At 30.1% G+C, this 18720-nt stretch overlaps 1 protein-coding gene across 1 annotated transcript; it reads left to right on the forward strand.

The window, feature by feature from the left end:
* Positions 1 to 8725: 8725 nt before the first annotated feature.
* Positions 8726 to 18338, forward strand: LOC140047282 (cyclic AMP-dependent transcription factor ATF-6 alpha-like). Its single transcript, XM_072092203.1, has 14 exons — positions 8726 to 9168; positions 9683 to 9762; positions 10022 to 10127; positions 10457 to 10536; positions 10911 to 11196; positions 11667 to 11842; positions 12087 to 12164; positions 12398 to 12505; positions 12648 to 12754; positions 13468 to 13707; positions 14543 to 14621; positions 15248 to 15421; positions 15771 to 15855; positions 15944 to 18338. Exons 1-14 carry the CDS (start codon positions 9096 to 9098, stop codon positions 16120 to 16122), a joined length of 1851 nt encoding a protein of 616 aa, XP_071948304.1. The 5' UTR covers positions 8726 to 9095; the 3' UTR covers positions 16123 to 18338.
* Positions 18339 to 18720: the final 382 nt, after the last annotated feature.

Genomic DNA, 18720 nt, shown 5'->3' on the forward strand with positions numbered 1-18720 from the left:
ATAGGAAACATTTAATAATATGATAAATTACATTTACATAGCAATTTATCACTGTGTTTTACTATAACCAATTTGGTTAGAGTAAAACACAATGATAAAGAATAGGAATTTAATAATATGATATATAACATTTACATAGCAATTTAGCACTGTGTTTTACTATAACCAATTTGGTTAGAGTTAAACACAATGATAAAGAATAGGAAACATTTAAAAATATGATAAATGACATTCACATAGCAATTTAGCACTGTGTTTTACTATACCAATTTGATTAGAGTAAAACACAATGATAAAGAATATGAAACATTTAATAATATGATAAATTGCTAGCACTGTGTTTTACTATACCAATTTAGTTTTGGATAAAGAATATGAATTTAAAGAATGGATATAATATGATATGATAAAATATGATTTTCTCCCAATTAGTAAGACATTTTGGAATACTGCGTGCGTAGTGCACCTAACAAGATCATGTTCGCTATTTAAAACTCACATTTTAAAACCGTAAACGCATAAATTTGCGGACATACTCGTAAAACACACTTCCAGAGATTTAATAATTTTAACAGTACAGTACTACAAAATCCATAATATAAAGTAGTATAGATTTGTACAAAAAGAGCAGAACAATTAAATTAACTGTCATTACATCTACTGAACTGTCTCATTACATCTACTGAAAAATTCATCGCGATGAATTTATTTATAATACACCAATCAGATCACACGCAATTAGTATGGAATGCCAGTTGAGGCGATGATAAAATCGCGTCGATGATGCAATGAAAATTGCGTCGATGTGATGAAAATTGCGTCGATGAATATAGTATTGATGTAATGATGTGATGAACATTGCGTCGATGAAAATTGCGTCGATGTAATGAAAATTGCGTTAATGTGATGAAAATTGCGTCGATGAAAATTGCGTCGATGAAAACTGCATCGATGAAAACTGCATCGATGAAAAAAAAAAATTTTCATCGATGCAGTTTTCATCGATGAAAATTGCGAACTCCCTGCCGGTATGATTTGAATATGATGTCATGGATGCTGGACATCTGAATTTTATGTACTGAACTGGTGGATTAACGGAAGCAATTAGCTAGAAGATATAATGTGTCCGAAAGGACAATAATGGATCCATTGCTAAAATGTGTTGACAATAAATCACTAAAATGTTAATCAGTGCATATATTTCAACATTGTTTTAGTGCGCGCTCACTGTGCGCTTGTCTATAACGTGCGCTAGCGCAAGCGATAAACATGTTTATCATATCAAAATATTCAGAAACCGTCAATTTTTAGCAACATAATAACATTATTAACATCATTATTAACATCATCATTTACTTTACTAGTAGTCATTTTCATCATTGATTGAATTAAAACCATTTGGAATTTTCATAATCAATTAAATTCATCACATCAATTTTCATCGATGCAGTTTTCATCGATGCAATTTTCATCGATGCAGTTTTCATCGACGCAATTTTCATCGACGCAATTTTCATCGATGCAATTTTCATCGACGCAATGTAAATTGCGTCGACGCAATCTACATTGCATCGACGCAATCTACATTGCGTCGATGCAATTTTCATCGACGCAATTTCATCATCGACGCAATTTTTATCATCGCCAAAAACTTGTGTAAAACGGCGTTCCATAAGTGACGAATCGCATATTCGCCGTTTATTGTTGAGGCGCGTAAACAGTGTGCGCAATGCACGTTTTCTTCCCATGACGAGACGAATCGATATTCGACTCTTCGTGTGACGAATAATTGCCAAATTATAATTAATATAATTAATTAATGAAATAAGATACGCAGTTGATGTTTGCATCAATTGTTCTTTAGAATAAATACTTTCGAAATACAAAACAAAAAATGTGTGGTGAGTGACGATATGTTCAATCATGGACCTATAAATTACTAATTTATAGGTCCATGATTCAATATCTGTAGCTTCAATTCAAACATAATGTAACAGAAAATTCGAAGCGTAAAAAACGTTCGTTTACACAACACTTTTTTTTATACTTTATTATTGATTATTATATTATACAGGAATACTATTTATTTCCTCATTTCTACCCAAGAATAAAAAATTTTTGGATACAAAACTTTATGCATGTGAATTACATTACCAAAATATTAAAATGAGGATAAAAAAACATCGCGTAAAATACTCGTACTCAAAAGCTTCTGAAATTTGTAGATATATGTCATGAAAAAGAAATTTGACATTCCCAATAATTTTTTTGGGTAAAAATGTAATATATGAAACATACAATTTACATAGTTTATCATTGTTTTTTATTAGAACCAATATGGTTACACAGTTAAACATAGTGATAAAGAATAGATACTTGTTAGGTTACTACCCTACCCTCTAGTTTGAAGCGACATTATAAATTCATCGAGAAAAAAAACGTATCGTATTCAGAAACGTTTGAAATTTTGTATAGATATGTTCAATAAGACAAAACAAATTATAAATTTCAAGACAAATCGATGATTTCCATTATTTGCATTTCTAAAAATTCACACTTATGAAAGACCATACATTTTCAACATTTCCTTTTTTCTGTGTACCGAGTTTAGAAACTTTTTGAATACCAGACGTATTTTTTTGTGATGCTTTTTCATTTGAATTGTAGTATAAAATGCCATTGAAACGAGATAAAAATCATACAAGACATGTTATAATAGGTTGCTCTATATACATAACAAAATTAGTTCTTTTTTTTGGTAAGAATCGCCAATGAAGTAGAAAGTTATTTCAGATGTAGTGTGCATTTTAATAGTAGGCCTAAAATATAATATTAAATATTATAAAGAATATCAAACATTTTATGTTATGAAAAATAAAATTTACATATAAGTTTATCATTGTGTTTTACTATAACCATTTTGGTTAAAAGTTAAACACAGTGAGTGATAAAGAATAGAACTGTTTTAGTTTATTTAACCCTAACCCTAGTTTGAAGCGATCACATATTTAATATTCATCGCTAAAAATACGTATCGTCTTGAAAAACGTTTGATATTTGGTAGATATGTTCAATATAGGTTCTTACATCTATAATGCAAAAGAAATATCCTAATAGTTTTATTTTGATTTCTGAGAATCATCAATGAAGTAAAAATGTGTTGGAAATGTATTGTCTTTCATAAGTGTAAATGTTTAGAAATGCAAATTATTAAAATCACGAATTTGTCTTGAAACTTTTATTTTTTGTTTGTTTTATAGAAGTAAGAAGCTATTGAACATATTTACCAAATTTCAAATGTTTCTGAATACGATACGTATTTTTTCGCGATGAATTAAGTATGTGATCGCTTCAAACTAGGGTTAGAGTTATATAACCTAAAACAGTGTCTATTCTTTATCACTGTGTTTAACTGTGTAACCAAATTGGTTCTGTAAAACAAGATGATAAACTATGTAACTTGTATTTATTATTATTACATTATATGTATCCTATAATGTAATATGAAAAATAAAATGTACATAGTTTATCATTGTGTTGTACTAAAACCAATTTGGTTAAAAGTTAAACACAGTGTTAAAGAATGGAACTGTTAGGTTATTTAACCCTAACCCTAGTTTGAAGCGATCACATACTTAATTCATCGATAAAAATACGTATCGTCTTAAAAACGTTTGAAATTTGGTACATGTTCAATATAGGTTCTTACATCTATAATGTAAAAGAAATATCATAATTTGTTTTATTTTGATTTCTGGGAATCATCAATGAAGTAAAAATGTATGGTATTTCATAAGTGTACATTTTTAGAAATGTAAATTATTAAAATCACGAATTTTTTGTGAAATTTATATTTTTTGTTTGTTTTATAGACGTAAGAACCTATTAAACATATCTAACAAATTTCAAAAGTTTCTAAATACGATACGTACTTTTTCGCGATGAATTTATTATGTCGCTTCAAACTAGGGTTAGGGTTATATAACCTAAAACAGTATCTATTCTTTATCACTGTGTTTAACTGTGTCACCAAATTGGTTCTGTAAAAGTAATAAACTATGTAACTTGTATTTATTATATTATTACATTATATGTATCCTATTCTTTTCATAACGTTTAGATAATAAGATATGTTTAATATAATATTTTGCTATGTAAATAATATCATATAATAAATGTTTCATTATCATTGTGTTTTACTGTAACCAAATTGGCTATAGTAAAACACAATACTAAATTTGTATGTAAATGTATCATATTATTATATGTTTCCTATTCTTTATTTGTGTTTTACTGTATCCAGCACAGTGCTAAATATCATTTATCATAGTTAAAATGTTTTACTCTAACCAAATTGGTTATAGTAAAACACAGTGATAAATTACTATGTAAATGTCATTTATCATATTATTAAATGTTTCCTATTCTTTATCATTGTGCTTTACTCTAATCAAATTGGTTATAGTAAAACACAGTGCTAAATTTCTATGTGAATGTCATTTATCATGTTATTAAATGTTTCCTATTCTTTATCATTGTGTTTTACTCTAACCAAATTGGTTATAGTAAAACACAGTGCTAAATTGCTATGTAATGACATTTATCGTATTATTAAATGTTTCCTATTCTATATCATTGTGCTTTACCATAACCAAATTGGTTATAGTAAAACATTGTGCTAAATTGCTAGCTATGTAAATAATCATTATTATTAAATGTTTCCTATTCTTTGTCATTGTGTTTTACTTTAACCAAATTGGTTATAGTAAAACACAGTGCTAAATTGCTATGTAATGACATTTATCATAATTATTATTAAATGTTTCCTATTCTATATCATTGTGCTTTACCATAACCAAATTGGTTATAGTAAAACATGGTGCTAAATTGCTATGTAAATAATCATTATTATTAAATGTTTCCTATTCTATATCATTGTGCTTTACCATAACCAAATTGGTTATAGTAAAACACAGTGATAAATTGCTATGTAAATGTCATTTATCATATTATTAAATGTTTCCTATTCTATATCATTGTGCTTTACCATAACCAAATTGGTTATAGTAAAACACAGTGCTAAATTGCTATGTGAATGTCATTTATCAAATTATTAAATGTTTCCTATTCTTTATCATTATGTTTTACTTTAACCAAATTGGTTATAGTAAAACACAGTGCTAAATTGCTATGTAAATGTCATTTATCATATTATTAAATGTTTCCTATTCTATATCATTGTGCTTTACCATAACCAAATTGGTTATAGTAAAACACAGTGCTAAATTGCTATGTAAATGTCATATATCATATTATTAAATTCCTATTCTTTATCATTCTGCTTTACTTTAACCAAATTGGTTATAGTAAAACACAGTGCTAAATTGCTATGTAAATGTCATTTATCATATTATTAAGTGTTTCCTATTCTTTATCATTGTGTTTTACTTTAACCAAATTGGTTATAGTAAAACACAGTGCTAAATTGCTATGTAAATGTCATTTATCAAATTATTAAATGTTTCCTATTCTATATCATTGTGTTTTACTCTAACCAAATTGGTTATAGTAAAACACAGTGCTAAATTGCTATGTGAATGTCATATATCATATTATTAAATGTTTCCTATTCTTTATCATTATGTTTTACTATAACCAAATTGGTTATAGTAAAACACAGTGCTAAATTGCTATGTAAATAATCATTATTATTAAATGTTTCCTATTCTTTATCATTGTGTTTTACTCTAACCAAATTGGTTATAGTAAAACACAGTGCTAAATTTCTATGTAAATGTCATATATCATTATTATTAAATTCCTATTCTTTATCATTCTGCTTTACTTTAACCAAATTGGTTATAGTAAAACACAGTGCTAAATTGCTATGTAAATGTCATTTATCATATTATTAAGTGTTTCCTATTCTTTATCATTGTGTTTTACTTTAACCAAATTGGTTATAGTAAAACACAGTGCTAAATTGCTATGTAAATGTCATTTATCAAATTATTAAATGTTTCCTATTCTATATCATTGTGTTTTACTCTAACCAAATTGGTTATAGTAAAACACAGTGCTAAATTGCTATGTGAATGTCATATATCATATTATTAAATGTTTCCTATTCTTTATCATTGTGTTTTACTCTAACCAAATTGGTTATAGTAAAACACAGTGCTAAATTGCTATGTGAATGTCATATATCATATTATTAAATGTTTCCTATTCTTTATCATTGTGTTTTACTCTAACCAAATTGTTTATAGTAAAACACAGTGCTAAATTGCTATGTAAATGTCATTTATCATATTATTAAATGTTGCCTCTTCTATATCATTGTGTTTTACTCTAACCAAATTGGTTATAGTAAAACACAGTGATAAATTGCTATGTAATGACATTTATCATATTATTAAATGTTTCCTATTCTTTATCATTGTGTTTTACTCTAACCAAATTGGTTATTGTAAAACACAGTATATTTTACCTACAAAATCGCCGCAAAATTGTTTATACGTTTATTTTGATTGGCTAACTAAAGTACGGTCTAATGAATATTGATATCAGAAGATTCCCTAGCTTAGTGAAAAAGTTTTATTACCAAAAATATGCTGATTACGTCACTACCGGAAGTTGTAGTCTAGCATGATGCAGACGCAATTGATTATGTACGTTTGTTAAACATATAAAAAGCTGTAAATTACCACAAAACGACAATAGGAAAGAATTCAAAGAAATGCCCTACGTGTTCAAAATCATTGTTTTAATATAGTTTGTATGTATAACTAACAATTGACCTTGTGGAAGAGCGTATAAATTTAATTTAAAGTAAAACATGATTTACTCGCCAATTTGGTATTGGATATATAGCTCCACTAATGGACTACTGTATGCTGGGATAGGATTATACCATTAATTATTAAGACGGTGTTTTATTTCGTAAATTTGTAAATGTCATGTTAATTTTAACTAAAAATTAGGTTTCAAAATTTATTATAGTTTAGTTGAACAGAAATGATTATGCACTGAAAAATTAATTTTATCTGTTGTAGTTTTTGCGTTGCACACTTTATTTTCAAATTAATTTACCTATTGCACATTATTTTGGCCTGTTTTGCAGGTAGGTTCAGCATACCAAATTGGACTTCGCACACGTTCGATGTTTCTACCACGCCGCGTCTGGTGTCGAAATAAATTAGAGGAGCCTTGTTTTATAAAGTAACCAGAATGGTAAATAAATTAATTACAGTAATTAATTATGTGATTTATCAATTTGCGTCGGCTCTCTCGAAAGGAAACAATATAATAATTAATATATAAATACATATTTTAATTGGTCAAATGAATTTTTACGGATGTTAGTATTGGGTTTACTGTTTCTTAATATTTATTGGTGCATTATGTCTTCTCTTTATATGTATTGTTTTTATCGTACTTTTTATAATAATCATTACTATGTAAAGTTTTTGATATTAATATTTTTATATATATACATTAATATTTTAATTGTTTTAACTCTGAGAAAATGAATTTCTCCCTTGGAGGTCAATAACATTATTCTGATTCTAATGTATTTCAATGACATGATGATATGTATGATCTTGAATGTCTTTTTTATCGAACTTACACAAATTTAATTATTCAGTTTTGATTGCCTGTAGCCTATTACTTTCAACTAAGTTTAGAAATACAGAATAAATCTATATACTGCATTTATTATTATCCTTATAAATTATATGAAAAACATTCACAAATTAGTACGTGCCATTCGGTGAATGGAGGCTATTTATCACGTAACGTAAAACGGTGACTTTATTGCTACGTATAAAATGAAGTGAAAGAATATACGGTGTTTGTAACGTATCATGCACTTAACGATGATTTCTATTGAGGCATTACCGGTATTTAACATTCACAACAAATTCAAATAAGATGCCTCTCATCCTCTCCACAAAGTGATCATAGACCAACTTAATCCAAGTGGTAGATTGAGGCTCCTCAGTGTGAAAACAAATCGATTTGCTAAATCCTTTATTCCCTCCGGTATCATCCAGTACAACAGGAAGTCAAGAAGATAATTTTATATTGTAATTTTTTAGATGTTTTTATATATATGAATGGTTTTATGCTATATTTGTTTTTATAGTGTTTTCTTTGTTATTATGACGAGCAATGAATTTCCTTTTTGAGGATCAATAAAAGTTATCTTATCTTATCTTATCTTATAATATAAAGTCGAACCATGAAGGTAAAAGATAAATAAAAATATATGATGTTTTACCTCCATGGTCGAACTGTACTATTTAGTATTATATGATGTGTTGCTCATAATCACACATGATTTTCAATTTCAGTAGTGAACGGTAATCCTCGGTTACCGTATTGAATATGTAGGCCTACGTCAAGGCGGGTCTCGTGAAATAATTCATTATAATTAATCCACATGCATAAAGTGCATTACTTTAAATCACCTATTTCATGTTCATTAACAGCAGTTGGCCCTGGGGTGTGCTGCCCTGAAAAGAGGTTGGTTACCGTATATGTTTTAGAGTCACCGAATTTTTGTACCGCGCCTATCCTCGCTTCAACCATTGACTTTTTTTCGTTTTCTTTTTTTTTTCTTGGAAGTTTTAATTGCTCAATCGATATAATTTACTTCTGGACAAAAATTAACTGAACTCAACTCATCCCATCCGGCATTGCTTAACGAGTTAGTTACCGCAGAGGCCTAATTAATAGTAGGCATAGTAACAATTTGTTGTTGTTTTTTTTTTTTTCTTTTTTTTTTACGACTACATCTTCTCCGATTTTCTCCATTTGCAGGGTTTTTTTTTAACTCTTTTTATGAAATGAAATAGACATACAGTCAACCCTTGTATATTTTTTTGCGATCGAACATGTTTCAAGTCCACTTTGGTATACCGAGTGTAACCCAATGTTTGTTAAACGTCTGGATTACCACGACTAGCCCAATGCCACAACACTGAACTCTGGGATAGCATAAGAAACACACGTAAGTTCACACACGGAAAGAAAATAATAATTCCATATTTTACAGATTTTAATGAAAAAACAACATTTTATCTCCAGAAATGTCTCTGGATTTTGTATCTGAAGCTGATACAACTTATCTGACAGACAATTTTTTGCCGTCTGAAGATTGGGGTACGTATAATTAGGCATTCATTCTCGGTTGTATTTTGTTATTTTTTTAGCCCCATTTTCATTCGGCATCAAATCCAATCAAGCAGAACCGATGCCTTTTAAATTCATTTAATTGGGCCGGGTATCAACCATGGAAACACCACGTACACGTTTACACTGGCTTAGCCTAAAAACATGACTCTAGCCGACCTAGTATAGCTAGCTAGAGGGCCTAGCTAGGCAGATTAACAATAATATGTTAATTTATATTTAAACTAGGGCCTAGTTAGATGATTGTTTTTATCTGTAGTGTAGGTCATATATATGTTGATATATATAGTACTGTACTTTAGTAGTAGGCCAACAAAGTAGACTAGAGGCCTAGTTGTAGTAGTAAGACTAACCCAGTCCTAGCATTATTGTAATTTTATTGTATATAAATAAATACACTGAGCCTATAAAATTTACTGTATTATATTTTTATTAATTTTACTGTATAATAAATTATTTATATTTAATTTATTAATTAATTTAGATAATGATCTTGGCAAGTTAGACATTTTAGCAGACAGCATATCAAGTGCCGACCTTCTGAGTGACATTCCACATTTGAAGGTTTGTATAATATTACTTGACAAAATGTAAATTTAGTATCTGTGACAAGTTCTCTTTTTTTCTTTGCATCCTGTAGTGGGTGAAAGGTAGTGGTGCTTCACTGTCTGTAGGTGATCATGGGTTCAAACTGGCATACCTGATTCTCTGTTGTGATATTTAATGATCCCTCTTGCTTACTTTTTCAGTTGAGATTGTGTTGGATGTTACTCTTCTAGTTGTAATGTATTAAAGTCTCTATTTCATTTAATCACTGTTTTAGAATCCTCTTGGAAATTTTGTGGACTCTAAGGTTACAGACTGGTTTGGTGCTGACCTGGGAAATCCATGGGATCACCTGGATTCAGAAATCAATGAAGTCATTGGAGGTAAGTATTAAATGTACAATAAAGAAGTGAAATATTTAAGTACCATATTCAAGCTGTTAGTTAAAGGAACTTTATAAAGATATATATGTTTTTGGAAAGACCCTACAAAATACAGTACTTCAATGGAGATCCAGCTTTTCAGGAAGTCTGGCTTCATTGATGGCATTCTTCTCATCATAAAGTTGTACTTGCCATAGTAATTACATTGTAGTGTTTTTCTCCATGATTGCATATGGGCTAAACATTTGAATGAATAAAAGCATGTTTGATTATTAATATACAGATTATTGTTAGTGATTAATAACACTTATTTTTTATATTAATAACAGGTATTAATATAAAGGCAGAACCACTGTCGCCTCCACCATCATCTACATGCTCTGAAGATTCTGCCGATAGTGGTACTCATGTAAGTCAAAGATAAAGAATTTTTTATACAAACCTTATAGTGAAAAATGTAAAACATCCGGGCTACAGCTGAGTAGCATGTAATAAGTGTATGACTGGGCTAATAAATCACATAAAAAGGGTGGTCTGAGAGGTTGATCCGTTTGTAATGGGGTATCAAAATGACAAGTATTGTACAGTTTGAAACCACTCAGAGTGGGATGGAGAGGGAGTACCGCTCTGGGGTGGATATCTAGTATTTTATAATTACTATATAAGCATATAGTTTGTAATGTTAATTTAGACCATCAAAAGCTTAGTACAGTAATTTCTGAGACTCTGTTCTATTGAAATTTAGAAATTATTACTTAATTTTCGCATTTTCTTTTCATTCAGAGTATTTCAAGTCCAACATGTGCACACATAGATTTAAAAATAGAAACACCCCCTCTGAGCCCCCCGCAAGATGAAATGACACCGCTTACTGGTCCAAACTTTGTGCCAACCGTTAACGGAGTGAGCGTAGTAAATGAGGTGATAGTCGGGCAGCCAGTGAGGCTGAAGAATGGGAAGCGCATACTACCAAGGCCGCAGACAATACGTCAGGTTATAATTCCCAAGACTGATCCAAATATAGTGACGGTATCAACAGCTAATAACATGAAGGTCACTCCAATATCAGGTATGCATTTCTGGGTGTTTTTGTGGGGAGGGGGTGGGGTTGATTGCGATGCCATTATTAAGGGGATGTATATTGTGTCATCCAATTATTTTAGTAGGTTTCATTTTTTTTTTTTAACTGATAAAATACTTTTATTGCAACTTTTGAATTTGTTGAATTATACAATATATTATAATATATATTATCCTTTGGGATATCCTCTTTTAGGACACCTTTTATCGCCCTTATTGGGTGGACACCTTCTTGTGAAGCAAATGTGGAATGATATGTTATGACTTAACACTACAGTCAACCTTTATTTAAAGGAATCTCCTATTAAGACAGGGTATAATTTGTTTGGTCCTAGTTGATCTGTAACTTTTAAGTCATGTAAAATATTATTACCACCAGAACTATAAACATTGTGTAGTAAGTATATCATATCTCTGTTTTAACTTAGAAGTTAATTTTAGAACAAATTTTAATTTCAGTTGCCGGTCAACGTATTGTTCTGGCACCCTCCAACGTGAAACCATTAAGCACAACTTCAGTGATTACCTCATCTGAGGCTCCGCCAACAAAGCAAGCTAGACTGAGTAATATCAATGTTCCAAAACCTGTTTTAGCCCCAGTTGTTACAGAACCTACATGTCCCCCCGACATAGATGTAAGTATTTTACGTTTTGGATGTTCTATTACTATTTTTCTCTACTTGTAACTTTTTTATTCAAGAAATCATGTTAGTAGATAAGTTTGTATATTTAGATTGTGATAAGCTTTGATTAGCTATCTATACCTTATCACCATTTGTCAATTATTTTTTGTTGACAATAAAGAGCAAATTATATTATTTATAAAATTTTCTGACAATAAAAAAATGCTAATTTGATCTGCAACTGCTTTATTTTCAGGTGCGGATATGGAAAAGACAACAAAGAATGATTAAAAATAGAGAATCTGCTTGTTTGTCTAGGAAAAAGAAAAAAGAGGTAATTTGCAATTGTGAAACAAATATTTCTCTTTTAACACGAATCTTTTAAAAGAACTTATCTGAGGACACATTAATGCCATGATAGTGTGTCCCTTTAATAAGTGTATTTAATTTACAGGGAATTTTGTACCAACTTATTTTTTAAATGCTAAGAGAAAACTTATTTCAGCTACATGAACTAGATGAAAAATAGCATTAAATAACATCAGTATTTATATTTTTTTTCCACAGTATTTAACAAATTTAGAAGTACAGATTCATGACATCCAAGAAGAGAATGACGAACTTAGAAGAGAGAATTTATCACTTAAACAACAATTAGAAGCATTAAGACACGACGTAAGTATTCTATGATATCCGACTTATCCTAGTTAAGTTGCCTCAACCTTTGGGAGAATAATTAAGCTGTTGGTCCTGTGTAAATTGTTTATTTCTTAACCTATCCTGTTTAAATTTTTATATTAATGGTTTTCTTTTTCAGTATGATCATTTGTCCAAGATGCGATCAATGCTGCCCTCAACGACTAAAACTGCCACATGTTTGTTAGCTGTAGTGTTTATTATCGGTTTCAACGTAGCTCCATTAAGGTATGATAAAGTTAATTTTCAAATTGCAAATTGGTTTAATATTGTGTGTACCTTAGTATATTGCATAGATTTTAGAGAGCTTCTAGTGAAGAAACCCACCCCAGGGCAGGGGATGTCATTTTGGATCCAAACCTTTCATCACCATTGTGGTCATTTTGATACTCCATGTGTACCCGGTGTGCAATACCAAAAATGAACAAATGTACTAATGCTCTATATGCATTCCATAGAGCTATAAGTTTCATAGAGTTATAAGTCACATAGAGTATAGTATAGAACTATAAGTTGTATAGAGCTATAAGTTGTATAGAGCTGTAAGTTGCATAGAGCTATAAGTTGCATAGAGCTGTAAGTTGCATAGAGCTGTAAGTTGTATAGAGCTGTAAGTTGTATAGAGCTGTAAGTTGTATAGAGCTGTAAGTTGTATAGAGCTGTAAGTTGTATAGAGCTGTAAGTTGCATAGAGCTGTAAGTTGCATAGAGCTGTAAGTTGCATAGAGCTGTAAGTTGCATAGAGCTGTAAGTTGCATAGAGCTGTAAGTTGCATAGAGCTGTAAGTTGCATAGAGCTATATGTTGCATAGAGCTATAAGTTAATAGAGCTATAAGTTGCATAGAGCTACAGTATATGTTCATTTGAAACCCCGCCCACTGCTCACCCACACTAGTTTTTGATATCTTTTTAATGTATTTAATATTTGTGTATTCATTTCAGTGTTTTCAATACGCAGCATGCAGCACCGCAATATATCAAAACCGTTCACAACAGTAGAAATTTATTATCTTTTAATGAAAACACTACATCCTTATACAACACCTCCAGCGACCAAGACATAATGGACGTCACGTTCACACAAGAAGAACGCAACCAGCTTATGTTGTTAAATGATATGAGTAATTATCCGATGTCTAAGGCTCATCCATCATGTCCATTTAATTCTACAGAAGTGTTGAGGTATGTATCTTTATTAATATTCCAATCTTAAGGTCCCAGACTCAACCCTAACTGTTTCTACTCTATTTCCTCTTATCAATTAAGAATTTTTCTTAAACAAATCATAAATGGGGGAGAATATTTCTATGAGTTGAAAATATCCTGTCCATTTAACGAGTAAAAAAACTATGGATGACTACAGTATAGCATATATGTAATGTTTGAATGAACAAAATTGGTTGCTTCTATTTCGAAAAAATATATTGAATATCGAAACATGGCAGGCTATAGGCGCTTGACCTTTGACAAGATCGCCTAAAATTTATAATTTAAATCTACGATACTTAGTATGTATATTCAGGAATAGCCGCTCCATAGTCTCTTTGCTTTTCTTCCTTATATCTTATTCTGATTAACTCAAAATTATTTTTACTAACAAACATTACTATTTGTATGCCTAGTGTGTAAAAACATTATTGACATAATTTCATAAACATCTTCATGTCGTACAACTACTCGTAACATTTTTTCTCAACTTTCTATCATCTAAAGTCGTAGTTAGTCATGCCTCGGGTCACATTTTATGGTCTCCGTACAGGTAGGCTACTACATCAGTACTTCTATGAATGGATGACTAGCCGGTGACAATAACGCTAGTTGGTCATACACAGTACCGTTTTTGATTTTACGATCATTCGGGAAACCACCTCACGACAAGAATTTTAGTCAAAAAACCTTAAAATTCATTTTTCAACAGTTGTTCTTGTATTTATTTTATTCAAATTTAAAAGAAATTATTGTACTAATAGTTTGCAATATCTAATATATTTCAATTATTTTATGTTATTCTGTTTAGGTTAGCAGATAAATTAAAAGGTTGGGTGTTTGGTCACGAACAAGAAAAAAAGAAAAGTGCGCAGAAAAGTAAAAAATCTGTAAGTATTACATTTATTTTCTAAAATAATTTGTAATAACATTTGTAACTTGTAATGTAACTTTTTATGATTATGATATTAAATGTAAATGTTCACCTGATGTGTAATCAACACTGTATAAAGCTCTGTCTACACTATCAAACTAGTTTGACAAAAAAGGTTCACCGGTTCTCGTCAGATCACCGAAGTTAAGCAACGTTGGGCCCGGTTGCGTTCTGGATGGGAAACCGTCTAGAAATCGTGGCGGGTGCTGTATATACTGGAGAGTGATGGTGTAATGGTAATATCGGACTAGCATGTGATAGGCATGGGTTCGAGGTTATCTGTACCATACTAATTGCATCCTTAGGCAAGATGCTTTACTCTCATTGCCTAATATGGTAGGCGCTGCACTGCTGGCTGCCGTGGGTCCGTGGAGGGCCTAATCCGAATTTCCTCACTGAGGACAAATATTAATACAAAATACAAAAATACAAAAATACAAAGGTGTGACGTGCCCAAATATGGTAGTGATATGACATCATCATATCCATATATGGGCACATCACATTTTTTTTGTAACATAAAGTTTACCATTTTTGATATAAAAAATTGTATACACATTTATAATATTTTATTATTTAAAGAAATCTCTGAAGAGGAGAAAGCGTGACATGGCCCGTAAAATGACTTCTCAAATGGAGAACGTAGATGAGCGTGGCCTGCAGCTGTATGACAGCCTCTTTGACAGGCGCTACGCGAATCTCCTGAATGCTCTCGACAGGAAAAACGACACATATTATGTTGTGTCCTTTAGAAGAGTAAGTTGTCAATTAATTCCCATTTACTGATTAAAAAACGTTTTAAATAATATATGTGTTTTTGGCAAGTAAAGGTTTTGAAAACTCTGACAATGTTGACCTGATTCAGAGACAACATTTGACATTTAGAACTGTGACTGAACTCAAATATATACATTTACAGTCCATTAGGTGATTACTTTCCTAACAATAAAGTTCTCAATTTTTTAATTACATATATTCTCCCAACAATTAGGCTGGGGAAAAAACTCTAAACCTGACCTACTCAAAACAAGTGCTCACCATAAAACGACCCTTTGACTAACCTATCCCTAATGTATGTAACTTTAATTAATTTGATATATTATAGGATCATCTGTTACTACCAGCACTCCAACATAACAACACTGGAAGACCCAAAATATCTGTGCTTATGCCAGCCCTAAGATTGAATGGTAAGTGGTGTTTTTTATATCATTTTTAACATACAATGTTTAATGTATATTTTTCGATTATTCTATTTAAACACATGTATATCTGTAGATTCAACAGTGGATGATCACATGATGGATCACATGTCCATGATGCAAATAGATTGTGAGGTAATGGATACGCGTGTCATACAAGTTAAAAATGCTCCAGCGACCTCCACGGCCAAAGATCACATAATGACCGATAACGAACCAATCAAGTTTCATCCAAGAAACATCACAATACCGTGAAATAGGCATTCGCTGATGCCGAAAAAAGTGCCTTAATGTGATTGGTTGGTATCGATGCTGTTGAGCTCTAATTGGCCAATCGTTATGCATGATTGGTTCTCCATGTGAAGTTATGCAAGTTCGGCGCCCCCTGTGAATCAACAACTGTGGAAATTTATTTAGACAAGTATGAAGAAAGTGAAGAATTGGAATTAAATTTAGTTGTACAGAATGAAGTTGTAAAACATGTGGACCAAACAAATTTGATATTTCTAAAATTCAATGCATTGTTTTGAAAAGGTTGGAATTAAAACGGGTAAGATTGAAATTAAATCATATAAGATTGAAATTAAAACTGATTAGATTGAAACTAATAAGATTGAAATTAAAACTGATAAGATTGGAATTAAAACTGATTAGATTGAAACTGATAAGATTGAAATTAAAACTGATAAGATTGAAATTAAAACTGATAAGATTGAAATTAAAACTGATAAAATTGAAATTTAAACTGATGAGATTGAAGTTTAAACTGATGAGATTGAATTTTAAACTGATGAGATTGAAATGTAAACTGACAAGATTGAAATTTAAACTGAAAAATTTTTAATTAAGATTTAAATTGAAAGTACAGTATGATGTATAAGGGCCAAACAAATCGATTTAATATATACTTGAAATTTAATACATTTGATTAAAAAGAATAATCTTGATTATACAATTGATGAAATAATATTGGATTGAAATAAGATTTTTAAATTTGTTTGAATTGAAAATTTTGATTTCAGTCCACTGATTAAAATTATGTTGGAAATTTTAGTCCATGGATTAGAAGAATGAAATATAAGTATTACCTTACTAAATCTTACATGTAAAATTGAGAAAAGTTTTTAGTTATGAAATCACTTATGGTGGTTAAATCAGGGAGGTATAATTTACCTTCCTGCTTAAAACATTTATATGCTGCCTATTATTTATTTCATTTTGTAAATTAACAATCTGAAAGAGATCAATTACAATGTTATGTTATTGATAATTGTAAATATTTAATATTTGTTTTTTTAATAACTTTCTTGACTATTCTTGTTTTTCTTCGGGTACTAGATTGATACATTGTTTTATCTTTAAACCCCACATTATTGGAGATAAGTTAGATACTGTAGTAGAAGTGTTCTTATAATGATGAAGCATTAGGCATAATGTGATAGCTTCAGCAACTACCCCAATTTTTAAATTTGAAATTAGCCTAAACATTTTTGGTCAATGTACTTAATTTTTTTTTCCCTTAACACTTGGTTAAATCTTTTTTAAGAATGGTGTGGGTTGGTTGTAATTTTTTACTAACTTGAGCACGCGACTGCAGTTGTTTTAGTTGTTTACTTTGAAAATAATCTTATGAAAAACTGGTCAGGATGAAAAAATGTAGTTGATAGATATTATTCTGAAATTGTATAGTATTAGTATTTATATTGATGTATTAGATTATATTAGTTAACAGATTTTTCACAATACCTGTGCTCTGAAAAGCCTTCTTCAAAATATTGTTGCAGCCAGACATAACATTAAAGGGCTGTTAAGAGTTCCTATCTTGGCAAGGCGAGCTCAGTGTCCTGTTGTTAGATTTCCTTGGAATTAGATAGTTTTATTACACTTCTATTGGTAGAGTAGTATGTGGTTGTAAACTAACTTAAGATGAAAAATATGTTTTAATATTAAAAACTGTTACAGTATAAAATACTGTAGTTTTGTTTCTATATAGGTAATTCTACAAAAAAGCTTGTCATATGAAAACAGATTTTTTTTTAGCATATTTTTTAATAATTTATATTTTACACCATACTGGTGTGAAGGAGGTGAAGGGGATAAACCGTTTCTTGTTAGGTAAAATATGTAGGCATACATGTTATCATTATTTTTTAGAAAAATATGTTTTATGATTGATTAAATTTTATATTATATTAAGTCACCAGGAATATTGATTGAATATTTCAGCAAAGGATCTCGCAAAGTTATCATCAATAACTTGTATTGTGTAGGTGGTTATGTTTACTTTATTTACAATATGTGCATATATAAATTAGCAAGTTTATATAAACCATAAATATAAAAAAAAAATAGTTAATTTTTGTATGCACATGCAAAGTGTATTTTATAGTAGTGTTTTATATATCCTTTTATTGTCTGTACTTAGTGCAGTTTAAAAACTCAGAAATATTAAAATTTCATTATAAAATATATTTTGGATTGTTATTTTTATATATTGTCCAAATGTTAATGAAGAGAAACAAGGTTTTTATGTTTGCCAATTTTTCTGAAAATTAAACAAAATATTCACTTTTTAAAATTCAATAATTATGCGATAATATTGCCATTATATGCGCATATATTGTGTTATCATCTTATAGAGCCATAGTAACTAGTTATGTCAAAAAATAAAAGGGTCAAAATTTGCTGATTTTTCAAAAATTTCCCTGTATTATTACTACAGGGATTTTTTTTCAAAATGGCAAATTTTTGACCTTCGAACGCATTATTCGACTCTGCGCATGTTTATTATGCTACAGTAACCATTTATGTCAAAAGTGGTTACTATAGCACAATTGACATGCGCAGAACCCA

The sequence above is a fragment of the Antedon mediterranea genome, chromosome 4 (assembly GCF_964355755.1).
Source record: "Antedon mediterranea chromosome 4, ecAntMedi1.1, whole genome shotgun sequence".
Taxonomy (NCBI): Eukaryota; Metazoa; Echinodermata; class Crinoidea; order Comatulida; family Antedonidae; genus Antedon; species Antedon mediterranea.